The sequence below is a fragment of the Mesoplodon densirostris genome, chromosome 6, assembly GCF_025265405.1.
Source record: "Mesoplodon densirostris isolate mMesDen1 chromosome 6, mMesDen1 primary haplotype, whole genome shotgun sequence".
NCBI lineage: Eukaryota > Metazoa > Chordata > Mammalia > Artiodactyla > Ziphiidae > Mesoplodon > Mesoplodon densirostris.
In genome coordinates this window covers 124,290,221-124,304,318 of record NC_082666.1, presented here as the reverse complement: position 1 = coordinate 124,304,318, position 14,098 = coordinate 124,290,221, and the positions used below count along the sequence as shown (strand labels likewise).

General features: G+C 39.8%; 1 protein-coding gene and 1 pseudogene across 2 annotated transcripts in view; one reads left to right on the top strand and one right to left on the bottom strand.

The window, feature by feature from the left end:
- Positions 1 to 3,472: 3,472 nt before the first annotated feature.
- The window catches only part of PBK (PDZ binding kinase), a 29,391-nt gene continuing 18,765 nt past the window's right edge, over positions 3,473 to 14,098 (top strand). For both annotated transcript variants that reach the window (XM_060102608.1, XM_060102607.1), the window contains exons 1-3: positions 3,473 to 3,638; positions 7,756 to 7,833; positions 12,790 to 12,883. In XM_060102608.1, the coding sequence (XP_059958591.1) occupies positions 7,776 to 7,833; positions 12,790 to 12,883 (152 nt within the window). In that variant the 5' untranslated portion in view covers positions 3,473 to 3,638; positions 7,756 to 7,775. The remainder of the gene's footprint in view (positions 3,639 to 7,755; positions 7,834 to 12,789; positions 12,884 to 14,098) is intronic.
- LOC132492348 (double homeobox protein A-like) lies at positions 11,717 to 12,447 on the bottom strand (annotated as a pseudogene).

Here is a 14,098-nt window from a genome sequence, read left to right as displayed (position 1 = left end):
CCGTGAGGTTAACCCCAGTTGGTGCAGACAGTGACATTGCTGTATATGGTATTCCACTGCATGAATATAATACCATTTATTTAGCCTTTCTTCTCTTGATGGACATTTAGGTGGTTTCCCAGTTTGGCTATTACAGATAATGCTGCTATACACAATTATGTGCATGTCTTTTGGTGCACATATGTGCATTTCAGTTGTATATATATCTAGGTGTGGATAATGTTGTTTTCAGTTAATTTTTTTATAAGGTGAGGTTTAGGTAAAAATTCTTCTTTTTTCCTTTTCCCTTTTTTTTCTTTTGCCTATGGATGTCCAACTTCTCCAGCATCATTTTAAAAAAATGTTCCAGCCAGAGTGATCCTCCTAAACTAAAAATCAGACCATGTCATTCTCCTGTTTAAATTCTTCAATAGCTTATTCTTGCACTAAGAGGACACCTACCTCTCCAGCTTCATCCTGGGTCACTTTCACCCACCTCCCATGATGTCCCAGCCACCCTACCTTCTTCTTGGTCCCCCAAACACTCCAATGTCTTTGCACTTGCCTTTCCCTCTGTTTGGAAGGTTCTTCCCCTGGCTCCTCATGCGACTGGCTCCTTCTGATCCCTGAAATCTCAGTTTAAAGTCAGCTGCTCAGATAAAGCTTCTCTGACTACGCTATGAGAGTGGACTCCTCTACATTACCACCCATCATTCTCTATCACGGCAGCCTGCATGCACTCTCCACAGTCTTGACCACCATCTGCAAGTGCTTTAATCACTCATTTATTGTCTACCTTCTCCAATCTACAGATCTACATTTCAGGAAGATTAACCAGGCAGCAATGTGGAAATCAACTGGAGGAAAGGAGTGACTGGACTCAGGGGGCACAAATTAGGAGGTTGTTGGGGTCATCAGTGGAGAGAAATAAGAATTTATAGTCCAAGGCAGAGGAAGGTGGAATGAGGAGGAGGAAAGAGATTTAAGAGATGCACAAGGAAGAGTTGTCAGAACTTGGATGGGTTAAGGGAAAGGGAAGCTCCTGGCTCAGGATGTGGGGATAGATGGAGGCACCATTCACTAAAACTGGGACCCAGAAGAGAAGCACCATATTTGGGGGGGGCACTCAGGTGGCCTCAGCTGTGGACCCAGTGGCTTCAGGATGCCAGAGCAGCACCCTAGGCACATGTTGACTTGTTGGATAGACAGAGGTAACAAGATGAAATTTTGAAATGTTTACTTTTTTCTTCCTCTTCCCTAAACGTTCCCACCATTCTTCTAGCCAATCACCAGCATCCATATGGCCTCAAAGAGAATTGAAATGTATCAGCAGTAGAAAAGAGGAAAAAAAAGTTAATATCCTTTTTTTTTCTCCTTTAAACTCGGCTCAAAAGGGGAGGCCCTGAATGGAGCAGAAGTTGGAGTTTACGCCATAAAAAGGTGAGGATGCAGATGTTCCTTTGGGCATAACCAGCCAACAGTCAAATACAGAGTTTGGGTCTCTTTTGCCTAAGCCAAGAAATCCAGGCTATTTACTCACTGGGAGAAATAACCCGTTCATGTTGGAAGCTGTTTCCCATGACAACTGACTGGTGTGCAAGATTTTGAGATTAGTGGTTACACTTCATAGGCAATAACATTAAGCTTGTGAAGTTCAGATGTTTCTTCAGATAATCTCTGGAGGTACTTTTGTAGTTACAAGATGGGGAACAGGATGGTTATAAGCCTTTACCCAAGGGCCTTCATTCCTGTGAATATTTTCTGCCTCATCTTACACCTGTGTCAATATCCTCATCTCCCTAGAGTTAACTTTGCACAGGCAGCGGTTAATTAAGAAGCTCTAAGCCTCTGGCTTTAGGCAGGACTTTATTAGCCGTAAGAATAGAAAACAGAGGGCTTGTAAAAATGTAGAACTTAATAAAAAGCATAAAAAATTATAGGTATTTTTTTTTTAAAAGACGATGAGGTCTATACTATGTCTCCGCAAAAAAAAAAAAATTAGAATGAGAATAGAGGGAAGGTGCAATGAGACCATCTCTGCTTAGGAGACAGTGGCCAAAAATGGGAAGGCCCTGGAGGTGGAGGGGTGTGTATGTGTGTGTAAGGAGGAAGACGTTTTGAACACATTTGTTAAAGAGGAAGTCCAAGTTTAACATGGGTTCAAGTCCTGGCTCAACCATTCATTAGCTCTGTGACTTTAGGCAAATTACTTAACCTCTCTGGGCCATAGTTTCCTCATTTGAAATAACAATGTGGTTTACGATCATAGTAACCTACATCATAGTCTGTTTTGGATTGTGTTGATTTGTATGTGTGTTTCTTTCTTAGGGTACTTCCCCGCCCTTCCCCGATTCCCCCACTGCATAGATTCTAAGATCCTCCTGAGCAGGAGGGGTTTCTGTGACTTGATCGTCTTGTGTGTCTCTTTTAGTGACTACTGTAGTATATCCTCTACAGTGGGCATTCAACACACACCTGGCATATAGTAGATGCTCTCTAAATATTTGTTGTGAAATGAATGTGGTGATTATAAGTTAGCAAAATTTCTGAATATCTATTTTTCATCTCAGCCAAAAATGATTGCTACTCGAGGCTAATCAATTTTTAGGTACAGTGTTTAGAGGCCATATAAATCTGTAATAAAAATGCATGTAAGGGCTTCCTTGGCGGTGCAGTGGTTGAGAATCTGCCTGCTAATGCAGGGCACACGGGTTCGAGCCCTGGTCTGGGAGGATCCCACATGCCGCGGAGCAACTAGGCCCGTGAGCCACAACTACTGAGCCTGCGCGTCTGGAGCCTGTGCTCCGCAACAAGAGAGGCCGCGATAGTGAGAGGCCCGCGCACCGCGATGAAGAGTGGGCCCCGCTTGCCACAACTAGAGAAAGCCCTTACACAGAAACGAAGACCCAACACAGCAAAAATAAATAAATTAATTAATAAACTCCTACCCCCAACATCTTTTAAAAAAATGCATGTAGGGGCTTCCCCGGTGGCGCAATGGTTGAGAGTCCGCCTGCCGATGCAGGGGACACGGGTTCGTGCCCCGGTCCGGGAAGATCCCACATGACGCTGAGCGGCTGGGCCCGTGAGCCATGGCCTCTGAGCCTGCGCTCCACAACGGGAGAGGCCAGAGCAGTGAGAGCCACGCGTACCGCAAAAAAAAAAAAAAAAAAAAAAGCATGTAATAACCATTACACATTCTGGGCGCAGTGTTCGTAATTGAGGAATAAGTTCAGCCTAAGTACAGGCATATGTTTTCTTTTTAACTAGAGTTGTCCCTCTGAAGGGCTGACAGTGACTGTAAAAATCAGTTTGTCCTTTGCTGCGCTTCTCTTCCTTTAATTTGGCTTCAAATCATCCCAATTAGGTAGTAAAAGGGATCGCTAAGCAAAATGGAAAGAGCAAAAAAAAAAAAAAAAAAAAAGTAACGGCGAATACGGCTTGGTATGTCCTTCGCGGCACCCCGTAGTTCTCGGCAGACGTAAGCGCGGTGCGCGCGCTTTTGAAAGCCGGGCGGGTTCCCATCGCAACGACAGTTACCGAGGGCCCGTGTTGGCAGGTGGGCAGTACAGGCGGTCGCGGCGTGTTGTCGGAGGCCACTCGGGACCAATTTTCAAGACAGCTTTGTCTTGGACGTCTCGTCCCACCGCGCGGCTCCGGTAAGGAGAGCTTTTGCGGGCCCTTTCCGCGCGTGGGCCTGGCCGGGGGTCGCCCCACCCCGAGCCGAGGCCTCTGCGTTTGCTTTCCTGACAGCTGGGGGCCTGGAAGGCAGGTGGAAGACGTTGGGAATATGGCGTTGAACTGGGAATTATCTTATCCAGTATTTTTGTTTAGTCCTAGGGTCCAAAAGTTACTGATATCTGATCCAGTAGGCCTGTTGATTAACTTGCTGTCCACTTTTTAGTATTGCTTCTCAAACAGTCCTTGACTTTTTAAAAATACCCTATAGTTGTTCGACAAACTATGAAGTTCTGCCAAGTCATATTACTCGCATTTCTAATGTATCATCATCTAAAATGTTTACAATTTGATGCTTCCTAAGAACTTTTTGATTTAGATTAGTATGGTAATTTAGCAGTTTATATATAATGTGTACATACAATATATACAGAATTTAAAACAGAGTTAGGGCCAGTGGCCAGAAGCCATTTATCAGTAGAGTAAAGCCTAAACTGTGTAGTAGTGGAAAAAGTTGCCTCAGACATCTGTGGAATGGATAGGATATATTTAGGTGCAAGTAGGTTGGAGTAGAAGGTGGCACTGAGTCCTAGAGTAACCTAGAATGTAATGGAATGTTAAAAGGATTCTGTTTAAACTTAGGTTTTTAAAAAAGTTTTAATTATTTATTTTATTTTTGGCTGCGTTGGGTCTTCATTCCTGCGTGCAGGCTGTCTCTAGTTGCGGCGAGCGGGGGCTACTCTTTGTTGCGGTGCGCGAGCTTCTCATTGCGGTGGCTTCTCTTGTTGCGGAGCACGGGCTCTAGGCGCACAGGCTTCAGTAGTTGTGGCACGCGGGCTTAGTTGCCCTGCGGCATGTGGAATCTCCCCAGCCCGGGGCTCGAACCTGTGTCCCCTGCATTGGTAGGCGGATTCTTAACCACTGCACCACCAGGGAAGTCCAACTCAGGTGTTTTTAATTGAAGGGAGGTTTTATTTTTAACACTCGTGCTGCTTCTAACTATTGTTACCGACTCGGGTCCTTGAATTCTTTTATCAATAGAAATTGATAAGAGGCCAGATAAGGAATTCAGACAAGGCTTTATTGGGACTTATGCTGTAGCATGAGGGAGCAAAAGCAAGTAACAGGTGCCCCTGCTCGCTCCCTGGGGAGGGTGGGCTGGTTCCTTAAATAGGATGAGCTTGGGGGCGGATGGGTGGGTGGGGCCAGAGGCGTGGCTTAGGTGGTCTGCCCACCCCCTTGGCGGTGCTGTGTGCAGGGATCATGCACAGTACCCTGCTTTTGCTCTTGGCACCTCAGAAGTGGCAGTTGGGTTGTGGCCTTTTGGTATCTTATTGGTCATAATTGTACCAGGTGCAAGTGCAAGCACTCCAGTAAAAGATCCGAGGTCCCAGTCCATCTCAATATCAAATCTGCCTTATGCTGAGGGGGGAAAGGCAGTGAGACATAGAAGGCAGTAAGATTTCCGGGATACCATTCTTGCCGGCCTTATTTGCATCCTGCTTTTCTGACCCCTTCTCAGGCTACTTTGTTTGTTTTTCATTTCTCAAGTTGAGATTCCTCAGAGCTCTCAGTTTTCTATCTATACATACTTCCTAGGTGATTTTATCCAGTCTCTTGGCTTTAATACCATATACATGCTGATATCCCACAAATACACATCTTCAGCTTGGATTCCAGACCGATATCCAGCTGTCTATTTCACATTTCTACTTGGACGTCAGACTCAGGCATTCAGAATTGGTTTTCTGATCTCAGTAGTGGCACCTCTGTTCTTTCAGTTGCTCAGTCTGAAAACCTGGAGCTATCTTTGACTTTTCTCTCATTCCTAACAACAAACCAAGCATTAGGAAATCCTACTGGTTCCAGATTCAGAACAGCCAGAACCCAGCCGTTTCTCACCATCTCTACTGCTACTATCCTGATCCAAGACACCATTATCTCTCCTGATTATTGAAATAGCCATCTTACTGGTCCGATTGCCTCTGCCCTTGTTCTCTTCAGTTAATAACCACAAGCCATAGTGATCCTGGTGAAGCATAAGATGGAGTATATCACTTCACCTCCTCTGCTCAAAACCCTCTAATAGCTTCCCGTTTCTCACTAAAAGCTGAAATCCTTATTGTGACTAAAGCTCTCTAAATAAAAGCCAAGGATGTTATGGCCACAATGCTCTACTTGATTTGCCATCTTCCATCCCCAAACTTTGACTTCATTTCCTTCTCCCTCTTGCTAGCTCTGCCCACTTAGCTTTTCCTTGAACATTTCTGCCTCAGGACCTTTGCGTTCATTACTTCCTCTGTCCGGCAGGCTTCCCCTAGGTACTTGCTTGGGCTAGCTCCCTCACTGCCTTCAAATGACACCTCCTCAAGGAGACCTCCCTTGACTACCCTAACACAGATTTCAAGCCCTTTTGTCTCCCTTCACTTGGTGTATGTTTCCCCTGACTATAGGTCATCATCTTATATATTTATCTTATTGTTTGTTTGGGTCTTGTTCTCTGCTGTGTCTCCAGTATCTAGAACAGTACCTGGTGCATGGTACATGCTACATAAGTATAAGTTGACTGAATGAATGAAGATTAGCTTCCCACAGGTAGAGAGAAGTCTTAGAAACTCATTGAGATGCTCCCTCACAACTTACTGTGAGGAAAAATGGAGATGGAAAAAGGGGAATCAGAATCTCACGGGGGAAATTATTTCCAAGGTAGAAATACCTCCTGAACCCACTCTGTTAAAAATAGTTTATCCTTTCCCAAAGATGTGAAACTTGTTCCAGAAAAACTTGTTCCTTCCTTGTAGTTGAACGTCCCTTGATTAAATTAGTATATTTGGCATGAAAAGGGGATTGTTGGTGTTCTGAATTCAGGCAAATCTGAAGACAGTGGTGATTGTAGCTACATTTAAAAAAATGAATAGGCTTCATATTAATAGACAAAGCAGGGCCTTTGAGCGATTTTTTTTATTAGCACAGAGTTTTTAAAGATGCTATCTATTAAGGGATATTAAGGACTCTGTGCAACATTTAAGCAAATGTTCTCTCTACCTGCCAGTTTTTTACAGACAATCCAAACAAGCTTATAGACATGTAGGAACAGTTTGCTTTATAGTAAATCTAATATGGAACCTAACTTTTTTAAAAAAGAAAAATGAATTTAAATTTTTTAAGAAATATGTTACAGAAGAAATTAAAAGCTTGGATTAACTTGCTTGTGTATGCAGTATGTACATTTTATTTTCAAAAACAATTTTAAAATAATAGCTTATTAAGATACAATTCACATATCATAAAATTCACTCTTTGAAAGTGTACAATTCATTGGTTTTGGGAGTAGAATTGAATATATTAAACCACTACCTAATTTTAGAACATTTTCGTCACCCCAGAAAAGAAAGCACACATCCACTCGCAGTCACTCCACATTCTCTCTTCCCCTTAGCCCATAGCAACTACTAATTTATCTTCTGTCTATGGAGTTGCCTTTTCTGGACATTTTGTATAAAAGCAATCATATATGTGGCCTCTTGTGTCTGGCTTCTTTCACTTAGCATAATGTTTTCAAGTTTCTTTCATGTTTTAGTGTATATTAGTACTACATTCCTTTTTATGACTGAATAATATTCCATATTAGACTATGTACTCTGTTGAATAATATTCTATTGTGTGTACTGTATACCACATTTTGTTTATCCGTTCATCATCTGATAGCTATTTCTGTTTCCTCTTTTTGGCTATTATGAATAATGCTGCTTACATAGCCAATCTCTTAAAAGGATGTAAAAGACCTGTTAATAACTACCCCCAGGAAGTGCGGGAGGGTACTAGGTGATTTTGTTTTTTAACCGTGTGCATCTATTATTTTTTAACTAAAACAAAAAACCCACTGTCAGTAATAGCATGACCTTGGGTATGTGATTGTACTTCTCTGGGTTTCAGTTTTCTCATTGTAAATAAAATCAGACTAAATATTTGTCATGGTCTTTTTCAGTTCTCAAATTTTATGTAAATGAGTGATAGTATTACAGGAATTTTTTCTTCATGAATGAAAGATGTATTCTTTATAACTGAAGTGTAACTTTCTCTTTATTTTCATCATAGGACCTTGAGTGATTATTACAATGGAAGAAACCAGTGATTTCAAGACACCAAGCAGATTATCTGAAAAAAGGAAATCTGGTAAGATATAAACCTTTCTTCTTTGTTATTGCTATCAGAAATGTCTTTGTATTATTATAGTTTGATCCTTTAATTATTATCTATCACACATGAACAATTTTAGCATAAGTCGTCTTTCTAATGTTGATCTTAAGAAATAAGACTTCTTTTATAGGCCAGAGTTTGGTCATCTTTGAGTTAATTTTATTGACAGTCTGACAGATTTGTAGGTTCTCCCTGGTGAAGAACCAACTTAACTTGGACCATTAAGGAACTATTTTACCTTTCCGCCTCTCATACATGGAACGTTATTTTCCAAGGCAATTCAATGGACAAAGGGTAATCTTTTCAATAAATAAAAACAATTGGATATCCATATGCAAATCAACCCTTAGCTCACATCATATGCAAAAATGGCCAAAATTATAAAATTTCTAGAAGATAACACAGGAGAAAATGTTTTGTGCTCTTAGTGTATAGATTTTTGAATATTGACTTTGTGTCCTGCAGCCATACTAAACTCACTTATTCTATTAGCTTTTTTGTAGATTGCTTAGGATATTGTACATAGTTGGTAATGTAGATGAATAAAGACAGTTTTCCTTTTTTTTCCTGGTCTGTGTTACTTTATTTCTCTTTTCTTTCCTTACGGCACTGTCTCCAGTATATTTTTGAATGAAGAGGTATGAGAAGACATATTTGCCTTGTTCCTAATGAAGTATTATGTTAGATGTAGGTTTTTTCCAGATGCCCTTAATCAGGTTGAGGAATTTTCCTTTTATTCCTGGTTATTATCATGAATGGGTATTGAACTTTGTCAAGTGCTTTTTCAGTATCTGTTAAGATAAAGTTTTCCTTTTTAAACTGTTCATGTGGTAAATTATGTTAATTTTTAAATCTCAAACCAACCTTTCATTCCTGGGGTAAAGCCAATTTGGCCATAATGTATTTTATGTATTGCTTGATTCAATTTGCTGATATTTTCTGTGTTCATGAGAGATATTGACTGTATGGAGTGTTTGTCTAGTTTTGGTATCAGGGTATTCTGTATTCATAAAGTAAGATGGGAAGTGTTTTCTTCTTTTTCTTGAAGAGTATTTGTAGAAATGACAGTATTTCTTAACTGGTAGAATTTACCAGGAAAACCATGTGGGCCTGGAGTTTTCTTAGTTGAAAGATTTTAACTGTGACTTCACAGTTAATAGATGTAGGGCTCTACAGGTTATCTATTTCTTCCTATGTAAGCTTTGTTAGTGTTTTTTCAAGGAGTTTGTCTATTCTAAGTTGTCAAAGTTATTGGCATAAAGTTATTTGTGATACACTCTTATTACCCTGCGAATGTTGGTAGGATTTGTAGTGCTATCTATTTTTTCATTTCTGGTACTGGTATTTTATATTTTCTTTCTTTCTTTCTTGATCAGTCTGACTAGAGGTTTATCTATCTTGGTGGATGTTTCATGCACTTGAAAAGATGTTTTCTGCTGTTGTTGGGTGCAGTGTTCCATAAGTGTCAGTTAGGTCAAGCCGGTTGACTTGTTTATGTTGTTTTGTTCAAGTCTTCTGTATCCTTACTGATTTTTCTGTTTACTTATTCTATTACTGAGAGAGGAGTGTCTCCAACTACAATTGTGGATGTGTCTTTTTTCCAATCCTATCAGTTGTTGCTTTACATATTTTGAAACTTGTTATTAGGTACCATATACATTTAGGATGGTTATTGTTGTACTCTCTGTTCATAGTCCACTTTATGTGGTATCAATAGAGCCACCCAGTTTTATTTTGATTAGTGTTTTGATGGTATATGTTTTCCAACCTTTTACCATATTTATATCTTTATATTTAAAGTGAGTTTATTATAGACAGCATGTAGTTATGTGTTGTTTTGTTTTAATCCATTCTGACAACTTCTGTCTTTAATTGGAATGTTTAGGCACTAGCGACGTGGCAATTTAAATTTAGGTTCAAATGAAATAAAATTAAATTACAAATTTAGTTCCTCAGTTTTACTAGGCACATTTCAAGTGCTCAGTAACCACATGTGATTAGTGGCTCCCTTCCTGGACAACACAGATATAGAACATTTTCATCAAGACAGAAAGTTCTATTGGACAACACTGTTCAGACCATTTACATTTAATGTAATTCTGTATGGTTGGATTTAAACCTACTATTTTGTTCTTGTCCCATAGCTCACTGATGATTTCTTTATTTTTTTCCTAATCTTTTTCTCAGTGCTTCATTTTTGGTAGTTTCTGTTGCTTCATCTTAAAATTTAGTTACTTTTTCTTCTGCTTCTCTAAGGTGGTGTTCTTATTCATTGTATTTTTCATTCCTTGAAGTTCCATTTGGACCTTCTTTTTACATCTTTTTTTTTTTTTTTTTTTTTTTTTATTTTTTGTTTCTTTTTGCGGTATGCGGGCCTCTCACTGTTGTGGCCTCTCCCGTTGTGGAGCACAGGCTCCGGATGCGCAGGCCCAGCGGCCATGGCTCACGGGCCCAGCCGCTCCGCGGCATATGGGATCCTCCCAGATCAGGGCACGAACCCGTATCCCCTGCATCGGCAGGCGGACTCTCAACCACTGCGCCACCAGGGAGGCCCTACATCTTTTTCTTTCCTTGTTATGCTCACATTTTCCTTTACATTATTGAGCATATTTTGGAGATTATATCTTAAGGTTCTTATCTGCTAATTCTACATCACTGCCATTTTGTGGTATGTTTCTGTTGGTTTATTTTTCTCCTGAGATGGGCCATATTTTCTTGCTTCTTTCATGCCTAGTAATTTTTTATGGCTGCTGGACATTTAATATTGTTGAGTGCTGGATTTTGTTATTCCTTTGAAGGGTGTGTGGTTTTGTTATGGTCCAGTTAGGTTACCTGCACATTAGCTTGTTTCTTTTGAGGCTTGCTTGTAAGCTTTGTTCTAAACTTTTTCTATGGGCTAAAATGTAGCTGTACCACTAAGTGTGACTCTTTAGAGGACTTTACTCAATACTCTGTGAGAGTTACCATGCTCTGGCTGATGGTAATTGAACTATTCCTAGACCTGTATAATCTCTGGTAATTGTTTAACCTATTGCTTGCGTTTGGTGCTTTCCTCAGCTTTGGGGGGTTCTGTCCATTGTATGTGCAGGTAGGTACTTAGCCAGACACTCAAAGAGAGACCTCTTTTCAGATCTCTGGAGCTTTTTCCCCCACTTTTTGGCTCCCTCTTTAGTTCTCTATTCCACAAATTCTAGCTACTTAAATCTTGTTGACCTCTAATCTCCATCTCCTCAATTTGACAAGGCCTCTGCTGTGTTTCTTTGCACTGCAGCCTGGAAACTGCCTTCAAGCAGTAAGTTAGGTCAGTGATATGACTCACCTCATTTGTTTCTCTTCTCTCAGAGTTTACAGTCCTGCTCTGCCAATTGTCAAGTATCTGAAGACCATTATATCTTGTCAAACTTTCTGGTTGTCATGACAAGATGGCAATTCCAGGAGCAGTTAATTGTTCATTTAGCAAAAGTAGGACTCCTCTGTCTCATCCTTTTTAATGACTGTATAATACTCTGTAATATAGGTATACTATAATTATGACTCTAACGATGAGTACTTAGGCTGTTTTGTCTTTTTTCAACCACAAATCACATTCTAATATTCACATGTATATGCATGCATATATGATAGTAAATAGTTAAGGCTTTGTGGGCCACATAGGAACCCTATTGTTATATTCTTCTTTTATTTAATGATTTTTGCCTGAATCAGTCATTACTATGATGGCTGAAAAATGATATTAAAAAGTTTATTTTATTGTCCTCGAAATCTGTTGAACTCTGGATCCAGGTTAAGTCAGTAGGGCTGCGTGGTGCCTTATATCTGTCACTGCTTCCTGAAGTCCTGTTTACCGTCTCCGAAAGGCTCAGCTCCTGGAGAAGCTGGAGGTGTGTTTAGAAGGGTATGCTCCCAGGAAGAGAGAGATTTGGAGTCCAGACTGATGACAGTCTAGTACACTGAATCTATCTCTCTGTTTCCCCTGTTTTGGCTCCAGAGAAATAAGACAGTCACTAGTGAGATTGGTGCCATTCTGTGTAGTTACTTTCTATACTTTGAATTTTCTCAACTCAGAGATCTTGTCCCTGGTTTTGTCTTTATTCTAAGGCCTCCTCAATTTCTCTTTTTTCCTGGACATGGAATCTAGATCTTCGATTTTGAAACCAGAATTGAACTACTGACTCTAGAACCCTGGTTTCTTTAGCAAGTTGCTCTCTGGAATCAATCCCACAATAACGACTGTCCATAAATGCCTTGATGAGGGTGTGTAATTGAGAGGATCGTAGCTGATATGACACTGTCTGTCTTTTCTACTTTGAATCTTCTTTCAGGGTGATCTTGGTCTTGGCTTGATTCTAAGTCCTACTCAGGTTCTGATCTTTTCTGGAATCAGTTCCTAGCTCTTCGATTCTGAAACCAAATCTGTATTCTAGACTCTTCAGTGTTATTAAAGGCAAGTCTTCGTTTGGTATCATAACCTGGATAAGTTTTTTGGTTGAAAGCATTGATGAGGATTTTCAGTTGGTCTTCTGTGAATTTGGTGCAGCTGTGTCTACACTTCGTTGCCGTGGTGTTGTTTGGAGAGTTGTCTTGGGACATGTTGGAAGAGAGTCATGAAGTCTAAGGATTTGACCAAGAGACCTTCTTTATCTATTTTTTTAACAAAGCTTTTAAAATGTAAAAATCGATGCTTAGCTTGTGGGCCATACAAACACAGGCCGTTTACTGCCCCCTGCTTTAGTGTTACTGTCAGATCGAGCTCTAAAAGTAGACTTGGTCAAAGGGTATCCATTTAAAATTAGGATAGATAGTGTCAAATTGCTTTCCAAGACTTTGCCAGTTAATACTCTTTAAGAATAACATGTTGAGAATGTTAGGGTGCATTTGTAGACATCTTTTCAAATACTAATTTTATCTTTTATTTCTCTTTCTGACGTTTAGCATCGTGTTTAACTCCATGCATAAATATTCCTGCCTCTCCGTTTATGCAGAAGCTTGGCTTTGGTACTGGGGTAAATGTCTACCTCATGAAAAGGTGAGTATAAGATTTCAGATGAATATTTTTATGTGGAACCATAGTTCCACTGTACTTGGAGACAAAAAGGAATATGAAAATTCAAATATTTAGATTTGGGGTATGTTCATAACTTTGCCAGAGCTCTGCCTGGTATACTTTTCTCCTAGCTTCCTCCTGATGGATTATTAAAGGAGAAGTAATTTACCTTGTAATTTTTCCTTGGCTTGTTTAAGAAGGGAAGGGGACAGGGGAGAGGGGTTCCTGTGTGATGCCAGTGTTGGGGGATATCAGTGGTTATTAATCCCTTCTGTCTGGAGAGTTGCCTTCTCAAGATACTCTCTTCTAAAGAAGTAAAAGTTGTTTTATTTCTTATGTCATCATTGTTAAGTAAGAAGGACAAATATGTGATTTTAAAGTAGGAAAATCGTATTAAAAGAGAAATGAAATAGAATAGGGGCTAATAGCTAATAATATTACACATGACACCAAACACATTTTATTAAAAGTTGTTTGTTTTATTCATTACTCTGTACCTAGTTTCACGTTTATTAAGTGGCAGACAATTAAGCCGTTACGTATTGCTTAATGTGTTCTCGGAATCACCCTGACTAGTCCAACCCAGCACATCATTAGCTTCTCTAGGTTTATATTGTTTCCGAATAGAAATACCGTAATAAAAAGCTAATGAATTGAGAATAGCATAGCAGTTATATATAAGTGGGTATTCTTGAAGCATTTTTGCAGTTTAAACACCCCCTTTGTGTGTTTGTATGCTATAAGTTTTGTGAACTTTCATTTTTTAATGTCTAAAACTCTTGTCTAAGTTATTTTGAAAGAAAAAATTTCTCACAGGTTCATGGCTAGTCTCATTTTTCTCCCTTTTAAAAAATATTTTTATAAAGTGAAGTGTGTTGTTAACAAAGTTATACTGTATGTGACTTAATTAGGAAGCTTCAGGTGACTGGTTGGAACAGCAGTTCCTGCCTGAGCCTCCCAGTCTTCAGGGTGGCCCTGTTAGCTTGGGATTTTCCTTTACCTGTAGCCTAGAGATTTCCTTTGCTTCTCTGGTGAACTGGATCCTCTGTTTTTCTGTATCTCATGTCTTAGTATTTCTTGGTTTACATCTCATTTTGGTTGAGGACATTTGGTAGTGCCCCATGAAAAGATGCACAGAAGATACATTTTTGAGAATTTGCATTTCTAAAAACGTTCTCATTTTACCCTCATACTTGA